This window comes from Patagioenas fasciata, chromosome 1 (assembly GCF_037038585.1).
Source record: "Patagioenas fasciata isolate bPatFas1 chromosome 1, bPatFas1.hap1, whole genome shotgun sequence".
NCBI classification, from domain to species: Eukaryota; Metazoa; Chordata; class Aves; order Columbiformes; family Columbidae; genus Patagioenas; species Patagioenas fasciata.
This window is the reverse complement of record NC_092520.1, coordinates 153052431-153079239: the sequence shown is the minus strand read 5'-3', so window position 1 is coordinate 153079239 and position 26809 is coordinate 153052431. Positions and strand designations below refer to the sequence as shown.

Genomic DNA, 26809 nt, shown 5'->3' with positions numbered 1-26809 from the left:
TGGGATGTCCTGTAGGTAGAAGCGAGCAGATTGAGCATAACTGTATCCCATTTATTGTGTGCATGAAAAACTCAATTTGTGAGGCATCTGAGAGGCTGGCAGAGAATAAATGCTGGTTTTTGATATCACCCAGGAAAACAAATCTGGGCTCAAACATCACTGTGCTCAAGGTAAGCTTTGTTTGTAGTTGAAGGAGAGTGTTTTATTATAAAACCTGGCTTGCGAGCTGCTGTTCAATACGTGTGGTATGTGTCGGGGGTATTTATCATGGTGCTGTCAAATAAAGAAATTCCTTCTCCTTCCCTGTGTGTCTTCTGTCTGATTCTTTCCATGTCCTTTGAAATAGGCAATGGTAGGTGTGTTTATGTATATGGTCCAAGCAAAGTATTGGATCTGGCAGTTGGAAGAAGATGTGGCATTTTGCTTTTTCCAGATTGAAAACTGCTTTCCAATAAGCATAAAGAGCAATGATCTTTATTTCTACAGTGGTGAAGTGAGTTGAATACAAATCTTTGGAAGTGAAGCCTTTTTTTCTTTCTAAGGTCACTTGAATAGTCTGAATGATACCATCACAACTGTTTTCTTTTGTGTGTGAATTGGTTTCCTTGACAACAGGATGTCAAATCAACTTTTCAGCTTTAATCAAGTCAAAACAATATATCCCTTCCATTCCAAAAGGCCTCAAGTCGTGGAGAATTATTTCAAGTAAGGCTTTTGTAGGTCACAAAAGCATTTTTTTTCTTCACTCCTGTGTGCAGATCCAAAGGAGAGGTGATGGTGTTGTTCTTTTATAGAGAGAGACAATGCAAATAGTCTTCAGTTGTGAGTGTGTGATGTGGAAACTGTCTGTTTTCATACAGAGATGGCCCAAGATGGAGACCAAGGCAGAAATACACAGCTCTGGTTTGGTGCATAAAGCAGAGTTGGAGCATTTCTTTTTAACGGGTGAATCCAAGCCACTGATGTAACTTGGTAGTTTTTGGTTTAGCTATAGTTTTGATGTATATTCTATAAGAATACCTGCTCTAAAAGATGTATGCTGATTCTCCATAACAAAAATAAAAAGTGAAAAATATCCTATTTGGAAAGCATTGTATTGATACATGTTAAGATTTTTGTTGAATATTCTCCTTTTTATGGTAAGAGTTTTGTAAGAAAGTTGTCTTGGTTTCAGTGGAAATTAGTGTCACTTAGTTTCTGGGTGAACTTTGTTTTGACAATTTATTTTCACCCATATCACATGCAATTGTTCCATTTCAAGTTTAAGTTATGGCTACTGATTGGAAATAGGCAGTAAGAGCAGACAGAGAAACAAAGAGCTTCTGGACTGAAGAAGAGAAATAGAGGGGAGGTATACTTTATAGAATCAGAAAAGCAACTGCTACCATAGGAGTAGATCTGTAGAAACCATGAGTTTATTTTACTTTATATACACACCTCGTACGTGTTTGACCACTCTAATGTGATTGCATCATTATGGCTTTACAGGACCGTAAGCACATATGGCTGATTTGGAGTTGGAGAGTAGTGCAAAAAGAAGCACGCATCACCACTGAAGGAGCAGAAAATAGGACACAGCCCCAAGTAGGCAGGTGATTGCCTCTGGGATGAATGAACCTATTCTGCCTTTGACTGTAGCAATGCATTTTGATGTGGGGAAGAGTGTAAGAGTTCATGACACAGACTTCAGTAAGAAAAAAATATCAAAATTCAGTGCGATTTCTAGGGTGACTCTCTTTCTTCATGTCCTTTTGCATTTGAAACAGCTTGAAGTAGATCAAACTCTATTCTTACTCTTCCTTCACCCGAACTCTCAAATTCAACCTGATGTGAGAAGTCTGACCAACTATGTAGTAGAGTAAGTGCTAAGGAGGACAAGTAAGGTAGAGTTGAAGAGATGGATCTAGGAATAGCAAGAGGACAGAGTTTGGATTAAACCACCTCTAGATAGTAGGAGACACTTGTGATGTTTGAGCCCATGGTTGTCATGCTATGACCGTACAAAGAGAGTCAACAAGCTCAAAATATGGATTTTCTGATAGCAGCAGGAAATAATGAGAATGGTTCTGACAAGATCCATTTGTAAGCCATTCTCAGTCCCTAATAAAGCCACCAGCAGCAAACTGCATGTACCCAAATTGAACCTCTGCTGGGCTCCAGCATAAGTATCCCAGCATCAGCACAGAAGGACAAGGTGCAGGCACAAGAATGGGTGTGTGCATGCACCACTGAAGCATCTTGTGAAAGCATGGATGTGTATAGACAGTATCTTGTTTTGCAGTGGATTACTTCAGCATGTTTTTAAGCCATACGCAGAAAACAACTTAAGATAGGTGTTTTTCCTTAAGATGTCTATGGAATTACTCAATGTGTGATCTGTGGGTGGTGTGGTGATTTTTTTTTTTTTTTTTTACCTTTTAAGAATTCCTAATATTCCTTAAATTGTTTCCTAGTAAGTCATTATTGGAACCAAGATCAAGCCTGGTCACTTAAATGGTTGAGTGGTTTAAAGAATTAGGCTAGATCATGGAGCCAGTCTCTAACTTGAAATGTGTCCAGGGGTGAGTTGTGATTGTAAGCTACACTGGCAGCTGACAGCTTGTCAGAAGTCTATGCAGCCAGAGTTGGTTCTGTCTTAACGCTTGACTTCTCCTCTCCCAAAAAAATGTCGCTGCAGATGGTACTAGTTAACGTTTCTGCAGATGAGTCCATAATCAAACAGTTGTGGACAAGAAACAGGCTTTTCTCACTGCTGCTCCAGGCCTCTGCATCAGGGCTGAGACACACTAGTTAGTCACTGGGCAGTGGGGGTTCTCCTTTTGTGGGCAGAAGAGGGACTTACATTTCTGGGATCTGGGCATCTGGAACTTTTCTCAAAGCCTTATCCTTCCTTCTGCCTTCCTCAAGCACCTTGGAGTGAACCTACAGTGGATAGGGGCAGGATCTCCTCCTGAAGGAAATAGCTGATGTGTTAATCATGCAGTTAATTTACCTGAAGAAACAGTGTCTTTATTGCCATTTTAATTTCAGAACCTTTTTTTTTTTAAAAAAAAAAAAACCCTCTCTGTTTCTCACCTTATTCTGCTTTATGAGGAAAAACTAATCCCAGGACAGGCATTCTCATCTTTGTCTCTGAAGGCTCATGTAAATAAATAATTTAGTTTTATGAAACAATCTTATCCTGTTTGATTTCCTCTTTTGCACTGGGGTTCTAATGGACTTACTACCTCTCCTTTATTTTGATATTTTAAACAATTTACTTTTCCTATTTCAGCTGGAGAAAATCATGCCTGTGCAAGCATAAGGGAGAGGGAAGAAAAAACAAGCTTCCTATTTCTGATCTATAGCTCTTCATAATCTTTATTTCACATTAAACCCGATAAAGATTTTTGGTAGCCTCACTTGCCTGGAGTTTTGTTTTCTTACAGAGCGATATACTTTTATGGCCAGAGTCAAGTCTTCTGTAGTATGTCAAGATTTTTTTTTTTCCTCACCTTATTTCCTCATTTATGTGTTGTGATAACATCCTTTGATTCTATAGGATTGTTTATCAGCCTCAGAATAGTTCTTGTGGGTTAAAGTTATCTCTCTTTCTGTTAAATACTGGCAAACTGAGGATACAGTACAGCAGAACCCTTAAACGTGTGCCTAACTTTGAGCACATGAATAATCCCGTTAAAGTCGCTGGTGTTACTCAACATACTTCACATTAGGCAGAAGTTTATCTACCTTGCTGAGTCAGAGCCATAAAAGAAACAATTGCATTTGTGCCTGAAAAATCTTTTAACTGCTGTTGGTACACATAAACACCTAGGTTTACTGTAGCTGAAAGAAGTTAATGGAGAGAAAAATATTTCTTCCCCCTCCCCACCCTCTCTTTTGACAGCACTTTGCATGTAGACAATTTTATAGCTCCTCTGTGCAATGTGCTAGCCATTCTCTGAAATACAAGTTTATCTGAAAAAACGACTGAACAGTAAGAAAATAGTAATATTCTTAAATTAATCTTTAAGACCCCCCTTTTTTCATTAATGCTTTCAGAATTTATTAATGGTAACCTATTCTTTAAAGTTGTCTTTTTTAAAAGAACTCAAACTCAATAACATTTCTGGCTAACGTGTAATGCCAGTGTTACAGTGCTGCACCTCCATCTGGCTCCCCACACTTAACCCTAATTAGGTATTGGTTATAGTTAGTTCCAATGGTTAAATCAAGCTGCTGGAATTGGAGAATTGGAGTCTAGTGTTATTGTTACAGTTGAAAAAGGTTTTGTGGACTGCCTGATCATTATGGAACATTTTGCGTTCTGCATACATAGAGCTGTGGGATGCAGTTTATAGGCAGAATTTATGATAAATTAGTTGACTAGTTTAATTCTGGCATGCTTCAAAAATGTGCTTAGGCCTCTGAAACATTGCAGATTGATGCTTAGTGTACTAGTAGCTAGTAACTAGTAAGGTATTCATTAATGAGTTCTTCTTAGCCATGGACAAATTCCTATGTGTTTGCTATGACCTCCCATGAGAACCACACGACTTGAGCTTGTATAGTCTGTGATGGCTGTTGACTTGTTGCTGTAGCCTCTTGCTGTTGCAGTCAGGTCCATGAACACTTGTGTTCTCGGTGTTCACAGGACTCAGAATGTCACAGCCCACCAAAATTTCACAGTCCCAGCCCTCAGCACAGGCAAAGCTATTTGGATGGCAATGTTTAATGTAAGTGATGAACTCTTCTGTGTGCAAAGCTCTCCCTCTCCTTCTCTGAGACTCCAGATGTTGTCCTGGGGTGGCTGAGCTGCAGGCATGTGCTCCCTGCTGCGCTTTTTCCAAGTTTCTTTCCTCCATCCATGATTTCTCCATGACTCTACTGCAGCTGTTCAAGCCAAAGTCAGAGAGACCTGATGTAATCTTTTACACCTCTGGAAAGAGAGTGCGAAATCCAACCAAATGAGACAGACGACATTTTATGTGCACTTAGCAAGGCAGCAAAGGACAGTGCCGGTCACCTACACCATGTTTCTGATGCTTGGTTCTGTACTCATGGCATGTGCAAACTGCTGTGGTCATTGCTCCAGCAAATTAGTGTTTGCATAGAGGGAAATCCTCTGCTCAGGAAAGCTCCACTGAGACAGCACTGGTTGGATGCAGAAAGACTCTGTGAGATTGGCCAGAACTGCGTCAGCTCCAACAAGTGATGAGGGAAGCAGCAGAGCAGGCTCTTGTACCATATTTTAGCATTGGAAGAACCAGATTAAGTCTTTGTCTGCTTCTGCACGTGCAGGTAGCAGGTTTGGCTGAGAGGAGGTTTCAAGCCCATTTGGTCCCTGGGAGGTGTTTCTTGGTTTCCCTGTTTCATTGCACATTGGTGGTGCAGCACTTAGCTGTTAAAGCATAGTTCTTGTGAGCTCCAGGTTGAGATTATTTGAAGACCAAAGTTCCTTTTCAAAACTTACTGCCTGAGGAGCATTTTACACCTAATGTACAACACGGGTGATCTTTGATCTGTACTGCCTGCTTCTTAGCTAATTAATGCTTAAAATAATCATTTAAAGGGGCTTGGGATGGGACTACTAAACAGATTGCTTCTTCTTGTCATGTAACACTGTTATGATCAGCACCTGCATACCATCCTAATTTAAGACAGGGGGAGAGGATACTCTGAGTGAAACCCACAGTTATAAAAACTGGTTTCTGAGACTTAATTTCACCTTGATCTGCTCTCTTCACCATCTAACAAAGCCTGGATTTGTTAATTTTCATAATGGGCTGTAAAGTCCACCCTGTAATTTTTTTCCCATTTCCACCATTTTGGAAGAAGAAGGGTGAAGGCTCTTAAAAGGACAAAAAACCTGAGCATTATTTTAGTGTAGCAATTCTATATGAAATATTTTGCTGTGCCTATTTAATGCTTTCATTAGAATTTCCTACATCAGCCAGAAGTGGATCCATACAATAATGTAACATACGGGAGCTATTAATGGTCTCTGAATTTAACAGCTATGTATCTGATCATGAACCGCTCTTCCCAATGCCATGCATGGCAATTTTTAAATGAAGTTCCTGAATCATTTTTCTCAGCTACACAGAAAGGGAGGAAAATGCATCATCTCCCAATGTCTATCACCCTCCCCTACTCCCTTTCTTGGCAGCCATTGAAGCAGATCAAATTTAAACTAATGCTGCAACTCAGGAGCTCCTCCTCCCTTCCTTGGTCACCCAAAACTTCACAGGAGACTCAGGTTACTGCCTCTCCAGGTGACTCCCTACTGCAGGTTTACCCTTCCTTGTGACAGCCCAAAGAAAGCCAAAAGCAGCTTGTGACTGCTGTCTCATGGGCCATGAGTAGCACCAAGCAAACGGGATTTCCCCTGCCCACATATGTCCTGCTGGGGAAAAAGAATGCAGAGAAGAGTCTGTAAATCAGCAGCCTGTTGCATGTCCCAGTTCTCTTCAAGCCCCAGCACAGGCTGGAGCATCCATGGTTTTGTCCTCTCCTCACACACACCTCTCCAGGAGCTCCAGGGGGGAGACATAGGTGGTGGTTAGATGTTCTCTCCCCATGCTGGGGAGTCCTTAGACAGGACTTTGTGGGGCCTCTGCCCCTTAGGACACCTAAGTGTTGCACAGGAATGGATTAAGGACGTGTCTTTTGTTTCATAGAAATAGTTGTATTTTCCTCTTTGAGGATGACCACAGCTGCTTTGCCCAATATCTATGGAAGCAATTCTGATTCTATTGCCGCCTGTTATCCTCTAATGGTGCAACTACTTTGCTCTGGGGTTTGTTCTGTTTTTTTCTTTTTATGTTGACAAGCTGGTCTTGTTGACTTTGTATTTGATTCTTGCTGCAATTTCCCTTCTCCTTCCCCCCTTGTCCCCCCGCCCCCATTTACTCTGACTTTGCATTCCTTCTCTTCTTTCTATCCATTTGCTTTCTTTCTTCCATGCTGTAACTTTTATTCCTCCCTGTTTTTCTTATCCATGTTGAGCTGAAACCAGTAACATGACCTGACAATTTTTACGTCATTCCAAGGTTTTTATATACTTCCATAAATCTCTTCATTACTTTTTTATTGTTTTGTCATATATAGGTTTTAGTTTCTCCTCTGCCTTATTAGTCTGGGGATCAATTTGAGTCTACTGTGTTTTATTAGTAGTAAGGGGAACAAAACATCTCCTTTTTCTTTGTTGGTTTGGCATCATCTTCAAATTACCCTTTTCCTCTATTCGACTACCTCTCTTCTTTCCCTGGAGAGTCTGCTTTATGTCAGACCTTCTGCTGGTAGTGAACTGGATATGATTTCATCAGACAATAGGCAAAAGTATACCCAACAACAAAGGAAGAAGTTGTTTTCAACTGTTATTCTATTTTTTTTATTTTTTTCCTAGCTTGGGGAGTGTGGAATGAGCTGAGCCACCATTACACTGGGGATTGGAAATCTGTCTTTCCTTCCATTAAATTTGGTGGCTAAACCTGAAGCTTGTCTTGAAAGGGGATTTGTTTTAGTCATACGGATAAAATTGTAATGGTATAATTAAACAGCTGTAGTAATGTCGAAAAAGCTCCCATGCACAGACACATCAATTCTGGGATGACTCAAGCGACATCAGGGAAAAAACTGGTCATCTCCCCCAGCAATGATTGTGTCAATAGGGGTGTGCTCCCGTAGGAGTTTTTCTAGTATGGCTTTATTAAGATTCAGATCACACCTTGTCCCAGAATCTCCTCTCTCCCCCATGTAAACAAGCCTGAAAATAGTGATCTGAAGCTTCAAGCTGCTGTTTACTTCAGTGTAGCTCCATTAAAGGCATAGAGCCGTGACTATTTGAGGATCTTGACCCAATGGTTTTAGGTCTCTCATATGTTATATAACTTCGATTTTTGGATGATGGTGCCTATTGAATAAAATTAGGTTTTGTACAGCAAATTTTAAGACATATCCAGACATCTTAAAGTAGTTTACCGAAAAAGGAGTGAGTTGGGAGCAATGTTCTGACTGTGTAAGGGCTAGCAGTAGACATTTTATCACTCAGCAATAATCCACTCTTTTCTGTCAATGTTGGAATCTATTTTATTGAAAAAGGATTTTGGCAAGGACGCAGGGAATTGCTGCAGAGTCTTTCAGAGTGACATTATGAGAGGATCTTGGTTCTTTGGGACCTTTTATTGCATGGAACAACTTATGAAATACTCTGTGTGATGGGCCAAAGTAAAATGTTATCAAAGCAGCCTAGCAGTTTTTTATGTCAACTGTCTGTCCGTTTGGCCCAGTAAGAAATAAGCTATACATGGGGCAGGAGAAAGTAGGTCTACAAATGCAGTATAGAGGTAAATGTTAAAACAGGTCAGATGGTAACATAATGTCACATGGAAAGGCATTAGCCATTAAATATTAAGTTCTTTTCTATTAAAATAATTTAAATTCTGATTTTAGAGGCAAAATGGGAAGATTAATGCTCTAAGTACGTAAGCTTATTCTTACTACAGACCCAACTTTTCTCCAGTGCCAGTGGCATTTTATTTGCTTTTGCCCAATAACTAACACAACTGTATTTTCATTAACAATGAAGAACAAAATTGAGTTTGTGACACTACTGTATTTTTCTTGATATTCATTTTCTTAGCAAAATATTTAAACAAATACACAGTTTGTAAGTGTTCAGGTAAGCCCCTGACACCCCTTTGATGCACCACTGTGTTTACACATATTCACAGGACTACTCCTGTTCTCCATCACATGCTACTTTTGAATACTAGATTTCTTGTGCTGGTTTCACTGAAAGCAAGTTAATTTTCTTCATGCAGTTAGAAACTTTTCTTTTTCATAGCTAGCGTGGTCATTGTTTGGATTTAGTTTGAGAACAAGAAGATAACACAGAATCACAGAACACCCTTAGACAGAGTTAATGTTTTTCTTCAAGTAACTTTCCAGTGGTTTTGAGTTGAAACAAAGAGAATGTAAGAACTTACTGTTATCTTAGTTGTTGTCTGGAAGCCAAGGTCTTTCTGGACTCTCTATCTGCAGGTGTGAGGCAGCTCGGAAAGGGGGGCAGAGATGGGGCAGACCTTGACTGACATCCAGACTGATCAATAAGAATATTCCATGCCATTAGCGTCACGTTTCATATTTAATGAGAGTTGTGTTTTCTGACTGGAGAGACCCATTTCAGTTGAGTTCCATTCCAGAGTTCCTTTAGTTCGACCTTTTTCCATTCTGCTGTTTTGCAGTCGGCCTCTGGGCATCTCAGCCTTTTTTGGCTTCTTCTCTCTTCCTCTGGGATTGGCTGTTCAGGACCAGGGTGCTCTCTCTCTGCTCAGGACTGACTGCTTGGTGTGGACAGAGTTTGTGAGGAATTGCAATAAGTATGTTTTATATTCTATTTACATTTTATAGACATTAGTAGTAGTAGAAATATATTAGTGTTATTTTGTTATTTTATGGAACTGTGTTTATCTCATCCCACAAGTTCCTCCTTTCACTTTTGATTCTCTCCCCTATTGGGGGCCAGGGGAGCATGCAAGTGTCTGTCATGGTTTTGATGGCTACCTGGGGTTAAACTGTGACATTTCTGCAGTTTGGGTGATTTGCTCCACCTGGCACCCCCAAAATCCACAGGTACCCCTACCAGCACTCTCCTGCTGGCTGAGTGGAAGCAGCAGCTTGCGCTGAGGTCAGAGGACAGGTGGGTGCTGCTGGCAGTGCTAAAGCTGCCATGCAGGCAGCGTTCCGCATTTACCTGTAAGGGTCTCTGCTGGATTAAAAAAGTTCCAGGCGAGGTCAATAATTATAAATATTATAAAGTGGTGCCTTCTTTTGCTTTCCTACCTTCCTCCCCTTCCTTCTTTGCCTACAGGACACGAAGCAGCTGAATCCCCCAGATGATCGCTCCGTGCATTTACATTTTCATTTGCTTGGTTTAGCACAAGATTATTCCAGCTTTTGGGAGGGGCAGCTATCAAAGACATACAGGCACTGCCATTGTGTTTTATTGTTCCCGTCCATTTTCCCTGTGAATGCAGGTGGGAGTCTTTCAGTGGGTTGGTTTTGTGGTTTTTGCTTTCTCTTTCTTCTAAGCATTTTTAACCCTTTTTTGTCAGTCTTCAATCATTTTTGATAGATCAATGTATTTACTTCAGTGATGGTTCATCCTACAGTTGTGCTTGTATTTTTTTTTTTGCTTTGTTTATATGGGTTGCAAATAGATTTAGTGGGTTAGATCTCTGCTATACCTCTTCTGTCACATGAGGATCAAGCTGCTTGCTCTTGCCCCAATGGCTCTATATTTAGATGGAAAATGAAGTCTTTACACTGGTCAACTTTCCAATCTACTTGTTTTTCTTTTTTTTTCTAGGTAGCCTTTGAGCAATTAAAAATGCAGTTTTTGTTTCAGAAATACTGTCCTCAGAAATCCTAAGCACAGCTGCTGGTGTTTCATGTATGCTCACCTGTTTGGAGGAAAGGGCTCTAGGAAACTATCCCAGCAAACACCAGAGATCCAAAGGGTTTGGGGAGTAACATAACAAAGAGATGTTGGATGATAACATTTGCTAAGACAATTCAGAAATGAGGCAGGTCCTTGGGAGTTCTGAGGTCTTCAGCCTTCTGTGACTGAGCCAAAGAGGAGAAACTATTGAGCATACATCTCACTCATGTCCCTGGGCAGCCAGACACAGGCCTGGGACAGCTGTTTAATGCAGCTGTGAAGAGAGCTCAGTTTTGTGCAATGTGCATGTGGGAATCAGGTACCAGCATCAGTGTGATACACTGTGCCCTGGCTGGCCATCAGCAGAAGGAGGTGAGTGAACAGGAGCTGTTGCTCTGTGGTGAAAGGGTACTTCTATGGAAGAGGAGGGAGCTACATGTACTCTTCCATCCTCAGGGCTTTGGGTTGTCTCAGGACACACTGACATATATGCCATTAGTTATACAATTGCCCCCTTTTACCTCAGGAAAAAAAGCGAGCAGCAAAAGCACGTTTGTTACAAATAATAGCATGTACAAGGTGGTAAATGGAAAATAGGTCAACTAGGTAGTGCTCTTACTAATATGACTGTTTGAAACATGGTTTGTGTGTTATGACTGCACATTAAATATTGGGAAAAATCCCTGAACATGCATGGATTTCAGCGAGGATTAGTAATTTAAACCAGGTGACTGTATTAGCTTCTTTGTAGGATGTTATCCCCATGGTCACTTTACCACAGCCTATTTTTCAGTATGTCCATTTTCAGGCTGAAATAATTTGCCATGTTATGAAAGTTGTGACTCAACGACTTCTCAGCAGCACCTTGTCCATTTGTAACGGCAGATTTTCCTGGAAGTCATTACTTTGGAGTGCCATTGTCAGCTGTGCACATCACTCCTGCTCCTCCTTTGTGGCACAGATTTGCCCGTTGTTAGTGAGGATGCTACTGCTGAAAAGCAAGCTATCAGGTTTTTCCATTCTTTTCTTTCTTTTCTATCTCTGTTGAATTGCAGTTTCCTTTGTCTTCTGTGTGATGCACTGAAAGAGGTTAGGAAATTTATCATGGTTATTTTTAATGGGTTTTTAAAGTCCAGCACGACACCGATTGAATTGATTCAGGAAAATTTCCTGGAGCTGCAGTGTTTTTTACTTCGTCTTTTTTTTTTTTTTTTTGTCATTGCAATTTTTCTGTAAAAAAATGCATCTATTTTTTCCTTCTAGTTCTATAACAAAGCCATACTTTCTAATGTTTCCACATGGTCAGATATTAGCCATTTCCCTAGGTAATTTAGTTTGGTCATGTGTACAGCTAGCATTTTTATTGTGAAGAATTCTGCTAGTGTTTTCATGATAAATGCATAAAGCATTGGGAAATGACTTTTATTTGGCTTAGTGTGCATTTAATAATGCATTATCAAAATTAAATTATTTCATGTGTATCTGTGTAGATCTTAAGAATGTATAGAAAAAGTACACACTACTATAGACATGCAAGGATTTTAAAAAAATGAATCTTTCCTGTGTGCATTTTCCATGCTGTAACATAAAAAGTACATTCCCAGGAGCTCAGTAGGTGGTTACTATCCTTTTTTCCTTTGTTTCAACATGTTGTTTTTAAAGCAGATCGAGAAAGAAAAATGAGTCCCAGTGACTGTCCCCCTCGTGGCCAGTCTGGCAAACCTTTACTTGCCTGAGTAAGACTGTCCAGTGTAGGCTGGGATCTGTGTCATTATCGCACACAAACCAGATTAATTGGTTGCCCATTGCTTTCCATTTATGAAACCCAGCTTTCACTTGCTTAAACCTCAGATATCTTCAGGATGGGAGCCATGACCAAGTCAAAGTGTCTTATTCAACAAGACAGCGTATGCATGTGTAGTTACACAAAACTCCATTTGGCCTAATCATTTCATCATGTTATATTTATGATGCAAAAACTCAGTATTTTGACTCCTATCTATTATTGAGGAATTAAAGTATTCTAATATTAAGACAGTATTATTTCAGAAGTGCATGCATCTGCATAAACATAGAGCAAAGGAATAAAAAGGGATGTTGTGCAATATATTGTAACTCTCATTGATTTAAGATCAAAATGCCAGTAAGGAGGAGCAGACTGAAAGAAAATTATGTATGTTTATTTCAAACACATACAAAAATAAAGTACTGTATTGTCCACCACTGCTGATCGTATTTACAGGAGGCAGATGAGCTGTCTTGCCTATGAAGAAATCAAAGATAAAGTGCAGAATTAAAATAAACAGAAGCAGCCTGCTGATTTTGAATGCCTCTGTTCTGAATGTCTCTTTGGAAGATATGTATGAGGACATGACTTTTCAGCAAATAGAGATACTCAGTGTTTTCTGAAAGCCTTGTTTTTCCTTCAGGGCTAAAATGGCTAACCAAAACCGGAGATGTGAAAAACTCTAGTCACCCTTGAGTCCTGGCCGTGATATGTAAAGTATGTATGAGATGAAGGATGCAGAAATGCAGACTTATGGATAGCTTTTCTTTGTACCCTGATGTCAGGTCTCGGGAAGGGAAAATAATACAAACCTCAATTTTATTGTGATCAGAAACACTTTATTAGAGGCAGAAGTCAGATCCCACAGGTTTTGTTTTAGTCATCTTGAAGTGTTTGCTTATATGAAGTTTAGTGATGGGTGTGTAAACTTTATTACGCTTGTGGTTTTATTATAGTCAACCTGTTTTATAGCTTGCTCTATCTTGCAATGTTGTAGTATCACAAATTATATTTAAATCCTTTGACCTCCTTCCTGTTTCTTTTTCTCCGTATGGTCACACATATGCTCTCCTCTTTTCGTCCCCGTCCCCAGATTTTCCTTGTAGCCTGCACAACAAAATGTACCTGCTCCCTTGCCTTCTGGGACACTGAGGGTCCTCCCTGAATTCATGGCCACCCATTCAGATCAGTCCCACCCCACTTTGCTAAAAAGCAGCATTGCACCACACGCTCCTCTTCTACATGTTCTCTCAGCCGTATTATTCATCTTCTTCAAGTGCGCTGCTCTGTCTCCATTTATCTTATATGAAATGGCTGTAGCCCTGCCAGGGTAATACTTCTCATCCTTTCCCAGAAATTGCTTACCTGTCTGTCAAGGGAAGCTGCATAGAGCTTTTGACTAGAAATGGGGATAAGTACTCAGCAGATTCCTCTCCCTCCCTTATGTGGGGGAAAAAAATAACCAAGTTGGAGAGAAGGCTGCCCTTATTTAGTCTGAGTAACATTGTCTGCTTATCTTCCTCAGCCATCTTCTTGTCTTTTTTTTTTTTTTTTTTTTGTCACTGCACTGATAAGAATGGGTAGTACTGTTGAATATAAATAATAGGCTCATATAAATCCATACAAATGAACACTGTGTAGGTGATAGCAAGTAAAGTTTGGAGACACAGAAAGTTTGCTATCTCCCAGAGGTAGCCTTCCCTAGAAATGTTTACCCAGTGTTCTGGAAATAGTAACCTGATGGTTTTTCTCTGAGGATATGGCAAAGGAGCACTTTGGTAGTGAATTAGGTACAAAGAACCCGAGATGAGACTGCTGTATATCGCAAACCCACAGAAAGGCCGGGCACAGAAATATGCTGAAACCCACAGGAAACATCTACTGCATCATCACATGAGGTCAGTCAGGCATACCCCGCTTTAACGAGCGCAGACAAAACAAGCTTTGGTGAAAATGTCACAGTCTAAACACGGGTAACAAAACACAGACTAATACAGCCCAAGCCTGGTGGGAAATACCATGGGAAAAGATTTAGAAACCACCCTCTGAAGATCTTGCCAAGGTGAAGAGCTGTGAGCGCTTTCAGCGTCACCCAGTAGCAACAGCATCGCAAGCCCCGGCGGGAGGAGGCACCGGCTTCTTATTAATATCACATTACTTTTCGTTTCCAGTAGTATCCTATAAAAACAGTACCCTATTTACAGCTTTCATTTTGCGTTAATGAAGTGGAATACTGATGTAGCTAATCAGCGTGAGCGGTATGATGCAAGCATGCGGAGCGGCGGTGGCGGCAATCATCTTAGCCCAGTTGCCAGGATAAAAATAACCCTCACCAGCCCTGGGAAGCGGCAGCTCCCCAGCTGTGGGGCAGAACAGCCCGGGACCCCGCGGCTCCGCTGCTCACCTAGAGCAAGAAAATAACCAATTTTGTTATCCCTGTCCATCCCCTTTGCTGCCTCTCTTCCTAAACCCTGAATGTAGGTGTGAGTTTTTGTACTTGCAGTTGGATCTGGGCTCAGATTTCCTCAGAAAACCAAATGGACATAGACTCCAAAGATGCTTGTATAATTCAGAGGTGGTTTATTTTTTTCTTTTTTCTCTTCATGGCACTTTGTGAGCTTAATTTAATCCCTGTCATTCCTTATATGTGGGTAAATGTCATCTACTTCATTTCATGAATGAATTAACACAGCTATGCAGAGTTTCTGTCTCCTGTGCTGCTCACTTGGAAGGGGGAAGGAATTAGTAAGTGAGTGTGACACCCTCAAGTTGCTACACTCCAACTGGGGTTAGAGATGCCCAGAAACAGACCTTGTTTGCACCCTGGTGTAAGGTGCTTGAAAGACTCTACCAGCTCTGTGCCTTGTAAAGGCCCCAATCAGCCCTCCTCCTCTTTATTGTCAACCCTAAATATATTACTTTTGCACCACAAATCTCTTATTGCATCTGACAAGGGAGGAGCTCCTTTAAAAATAGCTGTGCTTTTAGTGGTGGCGAGAATATAAATAATCTCAGAATTTTCTTCCTTTTTTGATATTTCCTTAAGCATTTCAGAAAGCAGAGGTCTTTTAGCAAGGTGCAAGTTTGAGATAGCGCAGAGGTTCTTGGTATGTAGAAGATAGCATTTTTAATCTTGGGTATGTGGAGAAAGAGGTGGATGCATAGCAATACGGAGTGGTGCAGAAAGTGTGTGCAAGTGTTTGGGTATCTTGTTACATGATATTTTTAATGCAGTCAGGAATTAAATTAGTAGTTCTATGTGCTTATTTTAAAGCTTTCACGACATGAAAATAAGCATAGTTCATAGAGAAAGGAAATGAAGAACAATTTATTCTTAAATAGAAATCACTGTGGCCATGTCTTCTTTTTCATGAATTTACACAATGGTTTGGATTAGTCTAGCGTGTGTGTGTGTGTTGGCAGAGCTGTGCTTTGAAATGTTTCTTTGTGCCTGAGACTGCTCAGTGCTACTGGGGCTTCATGTTCATGTGCAATAAGTTCGCCTCTTTCTAGGGTGTGTGTCTGTGTTGTTTTTGTTTGTTTGTTTCGTGGGGGGTTTTTTTATGATTTATTTTTTTAAGTGGTAATTTGCATTTCTTAGTTCTCTAATCTGGAGATACTCACCTTATCAGTGCTTTTTAAACTAGTCCAGGAAGGCACCCTGCAAGCTAGAGTCACATCCTGGGGTGCAGGAGAAGTGGCATGGGAGTTAGCTTCCGACTTTCCAGCAGGTTTCCCCCAGACTGGAGAAAGCCAACGTGGGAGTTCCAGGTGCACATGGCAGCTGAGGAGCTCTGTTCACACAGGGAGCCGTAAAAAAATGAAGGCGGTTGCTGGCAATTCCTGGCTCCTCCATACCTCCCTGTGCCCCAGTACCTCAGATGCAAAATGACGGACGTTGTTTGTTTTCCCCGCTGTTCATTATTTAAGTTGTTGGCTCCACAGGCCTAGAATAAGCCTTCTACTTATGTATAACTCTTGCCAAATTAGGGCCCAGGGACCTTGGAGGCCTCTAGTTGCTAATATAACACAAATAATAATGGGACTTGTGGTACCTAATAATTTTTTGTCCTTTCCTTTCCTCTCAGCCCAAAGTAACCCTTTCCATGAAAACTGTTTGTGTGCTTTGCAGCTGTTTGTTACGTATCGCTTAGTCCTACAGATTCCTTATTGCCTGCAAGTGCTGGAAGGGAAAGTGCTCATCACAAATCAATTTGCTGACCTCTGAACTAATTAAGCAAGAATGCCAGGCTTGAGTCCTATTTTAAACAAGCAGTGTGCTATTTGTTTTTGCGATTCTCTGCCTGCAGTGAATGGGTATCTCTAAACGAAAGAGGCAGAGTGATTGAGGAACTTTCTTTTAAGGAAATGTCTCATAAGAAAAGTAGCCTTTTCCCCTGTATCTCTCTGTCTTGGCATACCACTTATTTTTTCCCTCTCTTTTTTGGTTTTGTTTTTTGTTTTTTGTTTTTTTTTTTTGGGGGGGGTGGGGTGGTGGTCTTTGTTCTTAGCTCTTCCCTGGGGAAGATAAATTTTCTATTTTCATTTAGCTTTCCAGATGATCTTTGTGTACTTTGCCAGACTGCAGCATAGAAAACAAAGCCTTGTTTATTGCCTAACAGCATATATGTGTTTTATGATTAATGTGATGTGTTTGTATTACATGGCACTGATAATAGATAGGGAGATCAAAGTCTTCTGTGAATTGACAGCAGCACTATAAACAAGGTGAAAGGGTTGCAGGTGTTTCCCACACAAGTGTTATACAAAAACATATGGCCCTTTGCCATGATGTACTGTGTGCATATTCCATATTTTCCTGTGCAGCAAGGCAACGTTGCTGTGAAGTTTACTCAGGGAGCATGCCCATGACTCAGGACCTGGCAGATGCTGTTGGCAGCAGATGACCGTGCCATGTAACCAGAATGATCTTGGGGGCACAGAAGGGATAATGATAAACTGGTCCTTCAAATTAAAAGCAGCTGACTGATCTACTATGTCACTTGAGAACAGAAAATTGCATTCCCAAGGGTTCCATGGCAAATGTTGGAAAGGGAGATGCTGCCACTGGGTGTTACAGGAGTGACTGGGCAGTCCAACGTGCTACTGCCTTGGCTTGTGGTTGAGCCCAGCAGCTCATCTCTCACGTGTCCTGTACCTCCACGGGGTAACTTCTGTGGCCGTGGCCATGGAAGGCACTAGGCGTGGATTGGGACACCTGGGCCACAGCTCTGCAGAAAGCAGCGGTGGGACACATGTAAACCAGCAGAAATCATTGCTGTATGGCTGCTTTTTTTGTGGATAAAAGAAAAGACTTGTTTACTAAATGACTAGATCGCCTCAATGAGGACTGCAACATTGTGGGTGAAACCTGAACAAGAGGCAGAAGTCTCTGTCCCTTTCATTTGTTGACCTAAGAGCAGTGCTTGTCTACTCCTACAATGCAAAATGCTGTGGTTGAGTGTATTGGGTGAATGCAGATTTACTTGCTTTGCTCAATATAACAAAACCACCCCCTTGACCTGTGAGCCTTTTTGGTAAACATGCTGGCGGGCAGTCTGGCTCTTCTGTAACTTGTGGGAGTAAATCCATGCCCTCCGTTGAACACTTCTCAAAAGATTTTTAACTGTCCTTCCTGGAGATGGTGCGGCACACGGCTGCCTGCTTTTGCACCAGCAGCCCACGGTGGAGATGGCTTTTCATCTGCCCTTGCATCTGCTGGAGGAAGCCAACTCTGTCCTTGTGCTGTTGATGTACTGGTGCTAGGTCTTTCCTGTCTCACCTTCCAACAGAGCTAAAGCTGCTGGTCTAAAAACATGGACTTTTTTTTTTTCTTCTGTTTCAGAGGGCTGCAGTTTAAACTGAAAATTAGTGGAAATTTCCCCAACAGCATAACTTAGATAACTGAGGCCTCATCTACACAGGAAAATTGAAATCGTGTGTGGGTCTTGAAATTAATTTCTACCAATACGGCAGTCTTGTAGCAGATTCCAATGTAGACAGAGATGCATCACTCTGAGGATGCTGTAACACGTTCCTGTGTTCTTGTTTCTCTGCAGGAGTCATCTGGATAGTCCTGAGTGTTTGCATTGCACCCTGAATGCCCTACATGAAAATATTGCAGAGGGCTGGGGCAAGTAGTGTAATGGTGCTGTAACACTGTAGCTAAAGGTATGACTTCTGTGTTTGGACAAGCCCTGTGAAAAGATTAGCCTAGAGAAAGTTAATAAAAATTGCTGTCCTAAATTATTCATGACTCCATTTGTAATGCAGTTGCCAGGAGGCTTTTGTTTTTCTCAAACTCTTATTTATTAAAATCTGACAAGAATATCGGGTTTTGTTCAATAATAAATCTGAGTCTATGTGAGACTGGTGATAACCTTGTGTAGTAATACAGAATCAAAATGAAGTTACATGGCAGGGGTGAATATGTTATTTACTTGGGAAGAATAGATTATTGTACAGGGAGATTTTATCTTTTACTTGCCATTTTGGAACAGGTGGAAAAACAAAACAAAACTCCACCAATACAAAAAACCTCTTAAAAAACCCCCAAACCAAACCAACCAACCAAAATCCCAGAACAGCAACAATAAAAACAAAACAACAAACCAAACAAAAAACACCAAACACAGCCTATTTGGGAGATAACCTCTTGGTTTGTGGCTAAGGCATTGATCCTGTAAAGCATTTAAAATATGTTAAAACTCAGTTAAGCATCTTTCTGGTGGCTTTGCACGTTCTGAACCTGTGTTTTCTAAACGAAATAGCTCAGGTGATTTTGTTTCATGCTTAGCTTTCTTGTCCTTTTTCTTTAACTTCAAGGGAAAATCATGGAAGGCATGCTCCTAGCCTGTGCATTTTGACTTCCAAAGCATGCCCATACACATTCTCCTTCTTTTGTGTCCTAGAAAAGGTTAGAAAGATTATATACAGAAAATAGGAGAATAGAAAAAAAAAAAGGAAGAGAGCTTTTGCTGTTTGGAATAAGAGATGGTAAAATCTGTGTGTGCTTTATAGCAGTCATTCCTTAAAAGCAGGTAGAACTTTGCTTAAAAAGTAATATAAGATATTTTTACAGTATTTTCAATTTATTAATTTTAGGGGATTCTTTCCTCTTCTCTGCACTTATTCATAACTGGATAAGGAAAGGAAAAGCAGGTACCTATAGATAGAGACAGAAGAGTAAATAAAAAAGATAGAGCTTAGCTGTGGAAGTAGAACTTGGAGTATGGGTGACTGGTCTGAGTTGAAGGATGATGAATAGATATGTTTGCACAAGCTTGGCTTGTGAGTCACCTTCTCATAAGAAGAACTTGAGCAGGAGATTCTCCTGTCCCAAATTTTAGACCTGAATGCCCTCAAGCACAAAGAGGACACTGACGTAAGGGCTGCAACTGTGAACATTGTCCTGTTATTTCAGTGGACCAGAGCTGGAGCTGTGCAGCTTCCCAAGTTTGAAGTTCATTAGACGTGTCTCACACACACACGTGCTTTGCATGATGTATTGTGTGGTGCCTCTTGGTGCTTAGGGTTAAGTTTTCTGGGTAGACATAATCATTTTTTTTTTCAAATTTGGTTATTTGATGTTAGATATTTGGACCCTGTGAAAAGCTGTGTGTTGAAGGACCACCAGCCATGAACAGTTAGATGAGACAAGGAACTTAATTAACTTGGAGACAGGAAAAGGAAAGCGAGGCGTGAGCGTGAGAGGTCAGCATTTGTGGCTGATCATCCTATGTAGGTTTGGAGTGGCACAGGTCTTTCCTTGGGAGATTGCTTTGCTTCTCTAACACCAGATAAATTGCACAAAGTACACGTGGAAGGGGCATGTAGGACATTACCCTCTTTTGCCAAATACTGTGAATAAACCACTCTTTAAAATGAGGACTCAGCTCTTTCTTATGCATCTATTAGGATTCTGAAGAAAAGTTTGTCCATTAAAAGACAACTACTTTGCTGTGATTTAGCAAACTGATAGAGGTGGAAAAGGGTTATTTTAATAGAACATGCAACCTGTATCTAAGGTTCAAGTGGAGCCTGTGGATTGGATTTGGGAAATAACAGTTCCCTCATGAAACCCACCAGAGAAGAGAAGATCTCTTCCTTCCTGAAGAAAATTATATTATTGTTCTAGTCTACTTTTTGTTTGTTATGAGTTATGGTAGTAAGAGGGTCAAGGTGGACTGTGAAACCCTGCTTTGGAATCAAGATGTGTGTCTGACTTGTTTGCCCTTGGTGAAATCAGTGCTGCTGCAGCTTCATTGCCATGGGAACCTCCAGTTACTAAATTTAATTCAGCCCAGGGTTTGCTTGTCTGTTCTGTTCTTGCAATGTAGACAGGTCATAAGCAATATATTGATACTAAGCTGTAGCATACCAAAACTATTAGGAATCAATATTACCAGAGTATTGCAGCATATTTTATGTTCTGCTCTGAGCTGCCTGGCCCTCCTGTGCCTGTCTCCAGCCTCCTCTTCCTCTCTGCTGGCAGATCAGAGGCAACGCTGCCTGCATAGTCTTTCTGGTCTGGCAATTGGCAAAGGTAGGAACTGCAGGCAACCTCTGCTTGCTGGTGGTTCTTCATCCTCTCCCTGCACAGCAGCCAAGCACGGAGTACCTGTGGGCCTTGAGGGGGAATGCTGCTGGAGAATCACAAAATGTTAGGGATTAGAAGGGACCTCAAAAGATCATCTAGTCCAATCCCCCTGCCGGAGCAGGAACACCTAGATGAGGTTACACAGGAACGTGTCCAGGTGGATTTTGAATGTCTCCAGAGTAGGAGACTCCACAACCTCCCTGGGCAGCCTGTTCCAGTGTTCTGTCACCCTCACTGAGAAGTTGTTTCTTCTCATATTTAAGTGGAACCTCTTGTGTTCCAGTTTGAACCCATTACCCCTTGTCCTACTACTGGTTGTCATCGACAAGAGCCTGGCTCCATCCTTGTGACACTCACCCTTTACATATTTATAAACATTAATGAGGTCACCCCTCAGCCTCCTCCAAGATAAAGGGGCTCAGCTCCCTCAGCCTCCCAGAGAAGGGAGCTCTGCACCCAAGAAGCTGTGGGGTTGGCATGGATCCCAGTACCTCTGCAGTATCCACAATAGCGTGAAGTCCCCCAAGTGCAGACCATGGCTCCAAAGTTCATGTTGAACTGGAAGCAGGGGGACAGGGGGTGTACAAGCAGAGGGTGAGAACTCCTATTGCCTATTCTTCTTCTGAAGTGTTATTAATTTCTTTATAGTCGATGGACCTTTTTTGTTGTTGTTGTTGTTTGTTTCCTTTTTTTTTCTTCTTTTCTCGTTGATGTTATGTAAAGTTCAGATTACATCTATTGTATGGTTATGTTCATGGCAATGTAGAGCCTGGACTCTGAGATGCACTCGGTTCCAGTGCTAGTAGAAGAGGTGGAAGTGTGCCTTTACTGCAGCCACGCTGGGGAGACCTCTGCAAAGTCTTATTGCAGACAGAGTTTTGTCATGGAAAAGACATTTCATGTGGCTCACTGCAGGATAATTGATTTTGTAAGTCTTTCATGATTGTTTGGGTTGTTGTTTGCTAATGTTTTGCCCCTTTGTAGTTTGGTTTAGTGATACTGCATCACTTTGTACAGAATCCATGGTGAGCATAGAGTGTGTAAACCTTTATGTCAAAAAGTTGGCTGAGTACTGATTAATAATCAGTAAAAGATTTTAACTGTTTCCTTTAAAGTCCAAGACCACGCATCTTGATTTAATAGTTGAGAGGGATGAGGAAAGATATTGATTTACCTAAAGGAATATATTTCTGTGGTATTTGTTCATGGCAAGTATTTTCAAGACAAAAGAGGTATTTTAGGGAGACAGTTCTCTGGTGGTCATCTGCTAAAATTACTCTCTATTTTCTTTCTTTGTAGGTACTACATTGGTCGCCAGATGTATGTGGTGGTTTCCGAACCAGACATGATCGAGCAAATCTTAGTGACAAACTTCAGTAACTTCACCAATAGAACCGTAAGTAGATAAAAAGGTTGGCTTTGTGGATGGAGTTGGTAGTACTGTGAACTGGAGCTCAGACCAAAAGTGACTGAAAAGGAGCTAGAAATAGAGGTGGGAAAGGTACAACATAGGTCAATAAGACTTAAAGCTATATAAACTCAATATATACATTCAGACAAAGGCTTCTGTTACCAGGACACTCTGAGGAAGAAACAGAATGTCCTCAAAAAAAATGCACCGCCCTTGTGAGCGAGGAACCAAATGGATGCTGAAGAGAGAGGGTTTCAATATCCAGTTTTGCCACTGACCTCCTGGGAAAGCCTGGGGAAATCACTTACTAGCTCTCTTCCTTGGTTCTCGATCTGTAACATGTGGACAGTACTATTTACTTTCTGCCACCCATGGTCTGTTTCATGCTTTTAGACTTTTTTGGGCAGGAGCAGGCCGCTCGGGACAGGGACATGCCTCCTGCAGCTAACGTATGTTGCTTTGTCATACTTAGCACTTTGAAAATAATAAATAGCAAAGAATGAAGTTGGGTTTAGCAAGGACTTGTACATATGCTGTTCATTACATGCATAAATATAAAAAAACCTTTTTTTCGAGTACTGGTTAGAACAAATAATGAGGGGAAATGGCCAAAGAGATAAGGAAGATTTGAGGCAGTTCCTCAGCATTTTACATGGAAATACATCCCATCCATTCCCTTCTTTGTCCTGGCCCCTGTGTATGCTCAAACCTGCTCAAATAAACTCACATGTATTCAGGAGGGTTGTTTGTGTCCTAGGTGAAAATTTCATCTCTGATCAGCTGTCTGTCTCCTCTGCCCCTCCGATCCTCTCTGCAACCAGACAGTCTGTTTACAGACTTCTTGTCTCCTTTGCTTCCTTCTTTTGGTACGTGAGGTTCATCTTGTGGCTACCTATATCTTATTTAATAACAACTTCTACAAGTTGCCCTCCATTCTGCCTGTAACTCACATCCAAATGGAAGAATCCCAGTGTGAAAGCTTCTTAGGCTGAGTTTGTTGTGTGTGGCAAGGGTCTTTCCCCATTTCCTCTGTACCTGAAGGAATTTCCCACCTCTTCCCTTCTTCTACTCCCAAGCAGGAACCCTGTTTCTTCCTGTCCATAACTTCTGCATGCTTTTATCCTGTGTATTTGATAGGAGTAGACTATACCCACTCTTCATAGCAGTAGCTGGTGCCTCAGTAACACCTCCTTGAAATTAAAGAGCATTTCTTTGAGCATAGATTCATATATTCATTCTGCTCTTAATTTTAGTCAGCCTTTGACAATTTGAATTGTCACCCTTAATATTTGGCAGAATTTTTCTTTATGTTCAGGATTTTATGGTGAGAGGTTTCTCTCTTGTGGTTGTACATCCATCTGTCATGATCCGTAACATTTGTGTTCCTCTCTAAAATTCAGGTAGTTCAGGTCGCCATAGCCAGTTTCTCTCTCTCTCTTCCTTTTTCTTTTTTTTTGTTTTCTTCATCAGGGATCTGTTAGGTGTAGACGTCTGTGTAGGTTCATATCTTGCCCTTGTCACTTAACTGTCCCCTGAACCATTTGTGGCTTTTCTGCACAACATCCTGCACTATGCGTGAGAAACTGAGACACTGACAGAGTGACATCCCACCACCAACCAGAAAGCCTGTGACAGATGAGAAAATTTAACTCCTAACCCCCTCTTTAACAAATAAAGAGTTTTACCTCTGTGCACTGTTGCTATTTCTGCCTTGCTTAATGCACATGAGTCTAATTCCCATGAACTTCCCTCATCTTATATGTTTTTATCTGTTTATTCCATGGTGTTCTCACACAGCTGTGATCTTTGAGTGTTGATATAGTATGTCTCACTTTCCACTTTGTTCCCCCTTTTCCAGCTATTGCCTTTCACTTACTGAGAGCAAGGGGCCTTCTGTTTCTGGGTCCTTCCACATCTAACCTGGGGATCTTTTCCTCTCTTGAATTTTCACACTGGAAGCTGACTCTCCTCTTTAGTTCACTATCAGCTCTCTCGATGAAGTGTTCAGTAGTCCTGTACACTAAGGATTCTATATGAAAATAAATAATGTGGGATGGTATGTAATGAAGGCAAGTGGAATTTATTCAGATGTGATTTTGGTTGTATGTGAAAAATGGTTGAAAGAGTAGAGTGAGAAAAGCTCTTTCCAGGTTAATATAATTCTTTCTTCTCATATTGACTGAATAAATGTTGGTTTAAGACTTTTAATAGGGTTGCTTCTATTTATATCTTTTAAAATTACTCAAAGCAAGCTCCTTTACTTAAGTGAGGCTTTATATTTGCTAGCAGAGAATCCAAAATGCAAAATAGATCCCCCTACCTTATTTTACCCCTCCCTTCCCCAAATGGTCTACTGATGAGTGGTTATAGAATTGGCTTTGGAGTAAGTGCTATTCATAAAGCTAGGCTAATATCTTCCAATTTAGACATGACATACAGTTGCTATTTCAACCCAAAGCTTTTTACTTTTAGCTTAAGAGTGTCAGTCTTCAGGGGTGAGAAGGATGGGAAAGGGAATGAGACTAGTGGGTTTGAACAGGCCTTGGGAAAATCCACTGTGCTTCCTCTCTCCTCCCCACACCAGTGCTTTCTGAAATCAAGGTTTGTACTTTATCCACTAGAGGTGAAATATGAGTTATCTAACCCAGAATGCCATAAAGAGAGATTATTGACTGCACTCTACCAGTTGTAGCAATCATATGTTAACAAAGCATCAGTGAGTTGCAGGATGTGAGAACTAATTCTAAAAGCTAGGTGTAGAAAAAGTTAATGTCCCATGTTTATTATTCTACTTTTTCAATTAATCTTAGAATGTGTTTATATAAGACTAAGAGACAATAGGAAATTGAACTTGTGAAGGGTTGCGAACAGTGGATGTACTTGATAGACAGAAGTGGATAAGATGATGATTCAGTGAACTCTGAGATTTTATTAAAGCTGGCTATAAGCACTTGCTGGCTGCTTACTGGGAAGTGATCAGAAGACATTTAGGGAATCAGGGTGGTTTTACTCTGCTGAGAGGATTCTTTTGGATACATCTTGTGTCCTGTCTCCACATACAGAGCGACCTGAACCACTCGTACACTTCTCATACTTTGAACCTATCTGCTCACTCATTATATGGACAAAGTGGATTTTGCATGTGAACAGAAGCCAATCTCCTGTTCATTTTACGCATTTATGTTACCCTTTGATATTATACATTTCACATCTTTACTATGAATATCTTTGAAATATTGCTGTAAAAAACCTTTCAGGTTGCCTTGACAAACATACTGTGACCCCTTCTGTTGTTTCTGAGTTACTAATTAGTAATTCTTGTTACAGAAGTGTATGATGACTGCAGATCAAATCTGCATTAAGCTTCACTTCCTTTTAGAATAAACAACCAAATCTAGCACACAGGGTATTATTCCCCTATAGGCATGGGGCTATATTTATTGTTAACTGTGTAGTCACAGGAAGATAATAATGAACATTCTACTTTCCCACTTAATTTTGACTTGATTAAGCTGAACATTGTAGCCATTTAAAAAGAAAAATGTCTCCTGTAATGTACCTTCATACTTAAGGCATGTGAATTCTCTTCCCTATGTTTTTAAGTATAGTTGAAGAAGAAAAAATGAAAATTAGCTTATAGACCTTCTGCCAGAAAATATGGAATTGATTTTAATTTAGGTTAACCACGGAAACCTCAGCCAGCATTCTAGGCAGGGCTTTACTGTAGTAAATAATGTATTTTTCTCACAACTATGTTAAGTCTTCCCTTGAATAGAAGTTTTCTTTTAGGAGCACTAAGACTGTTTTTAGCTGAATTACTGTGTTGTGCATGAGATAGGTTTATGATGTTTGTTGCATTCTCCCCAGCAGGATAATAATATGTAATCTGTTTTCAGATAGTTTTTAATTTCTGCATTGAAAATTTCTTTTTGAATTAGTAATTGAGAGTCATTAAAGTGTACTTTTAAAAATGTAGGAGCAGAATGTTAAGGAGTAATGTAAAGAGAGGTATTACCTGGTATATAATTTGTATGGTTCAGAAATTGCATGCCAAAGCACTTGCTAAAATTGCGGATTAGTGAGCCCAAAGGCAAAGGTAAGTACTGGCTAGTCGAGGTTTGTCAGCTGCTGGAGTCAGTGCTCTGCCAGGATTCTTGTGGAAGCTAGTAGTTGATCCAGACCAAATCCTTAAATCTGCCTGCCAACCAGCTAGATGAAGGTGACATTTTAAAATACAAAAATCTACACCAATTGCAATAGCTGAAAGAAAACATTACTGTTTTCTCATCAGGAGCTTTGCTGTTGCAGTGGAAGAAGTAACAATAGACTAACAACAAGTGAGAATGAAGTGGTAAATGTAAAAACAAAACAGTAGCATGGAAGTTGATATAATGTGACAGTACAAATTCCTTGTATCCCTCTTGAAGGAAACAACAGTTGCTTAAACTACTTTTCTTTGTGCTTCTGTTTGTCCTTTCCCTCCTCCAAGTTCCTCCGCATGGAATATGGTTATTCTTTTTGCATGTAGAACTTGCCTGTTACACTAAGCTGTTGGCTTCATCTTTATTTTGTTAAGTCTGTAAAGCTTCA

At 40.6% G+C, this 26809-nt stretch overlaps 1 protein-coding gene across 5 annotated transcripts in view; it reads left to right on the top strand.

Annotated features, from left to right (window-relative positions):
- TBXAS1 (thromboxane A synthase 1) overlaps positions 1 to 26809 on the top strand; it is a 250975-nt gene that overhangs the window by 97352 nt on the left and 126814 nt on the right. For 4 of the 5 annotated variants that reach the window (XM_065852977.2, XM_071798152.1, XM_065852991.2 and 1 more), the window contains one exon: positions 22108 to 22204. In XM_065852977.2, the coding sequence (XP_065709049.2) occupies positions 22108 to 22204 (97 nt within the window). Of the gene's footprint in view, positions 1 to 18328; positions 18381 to 22107; positions 22205 to 26809 lie in introns of those variants that run through there. The other variant, XM_065853001.2, reaches the window with a different exon arrangement.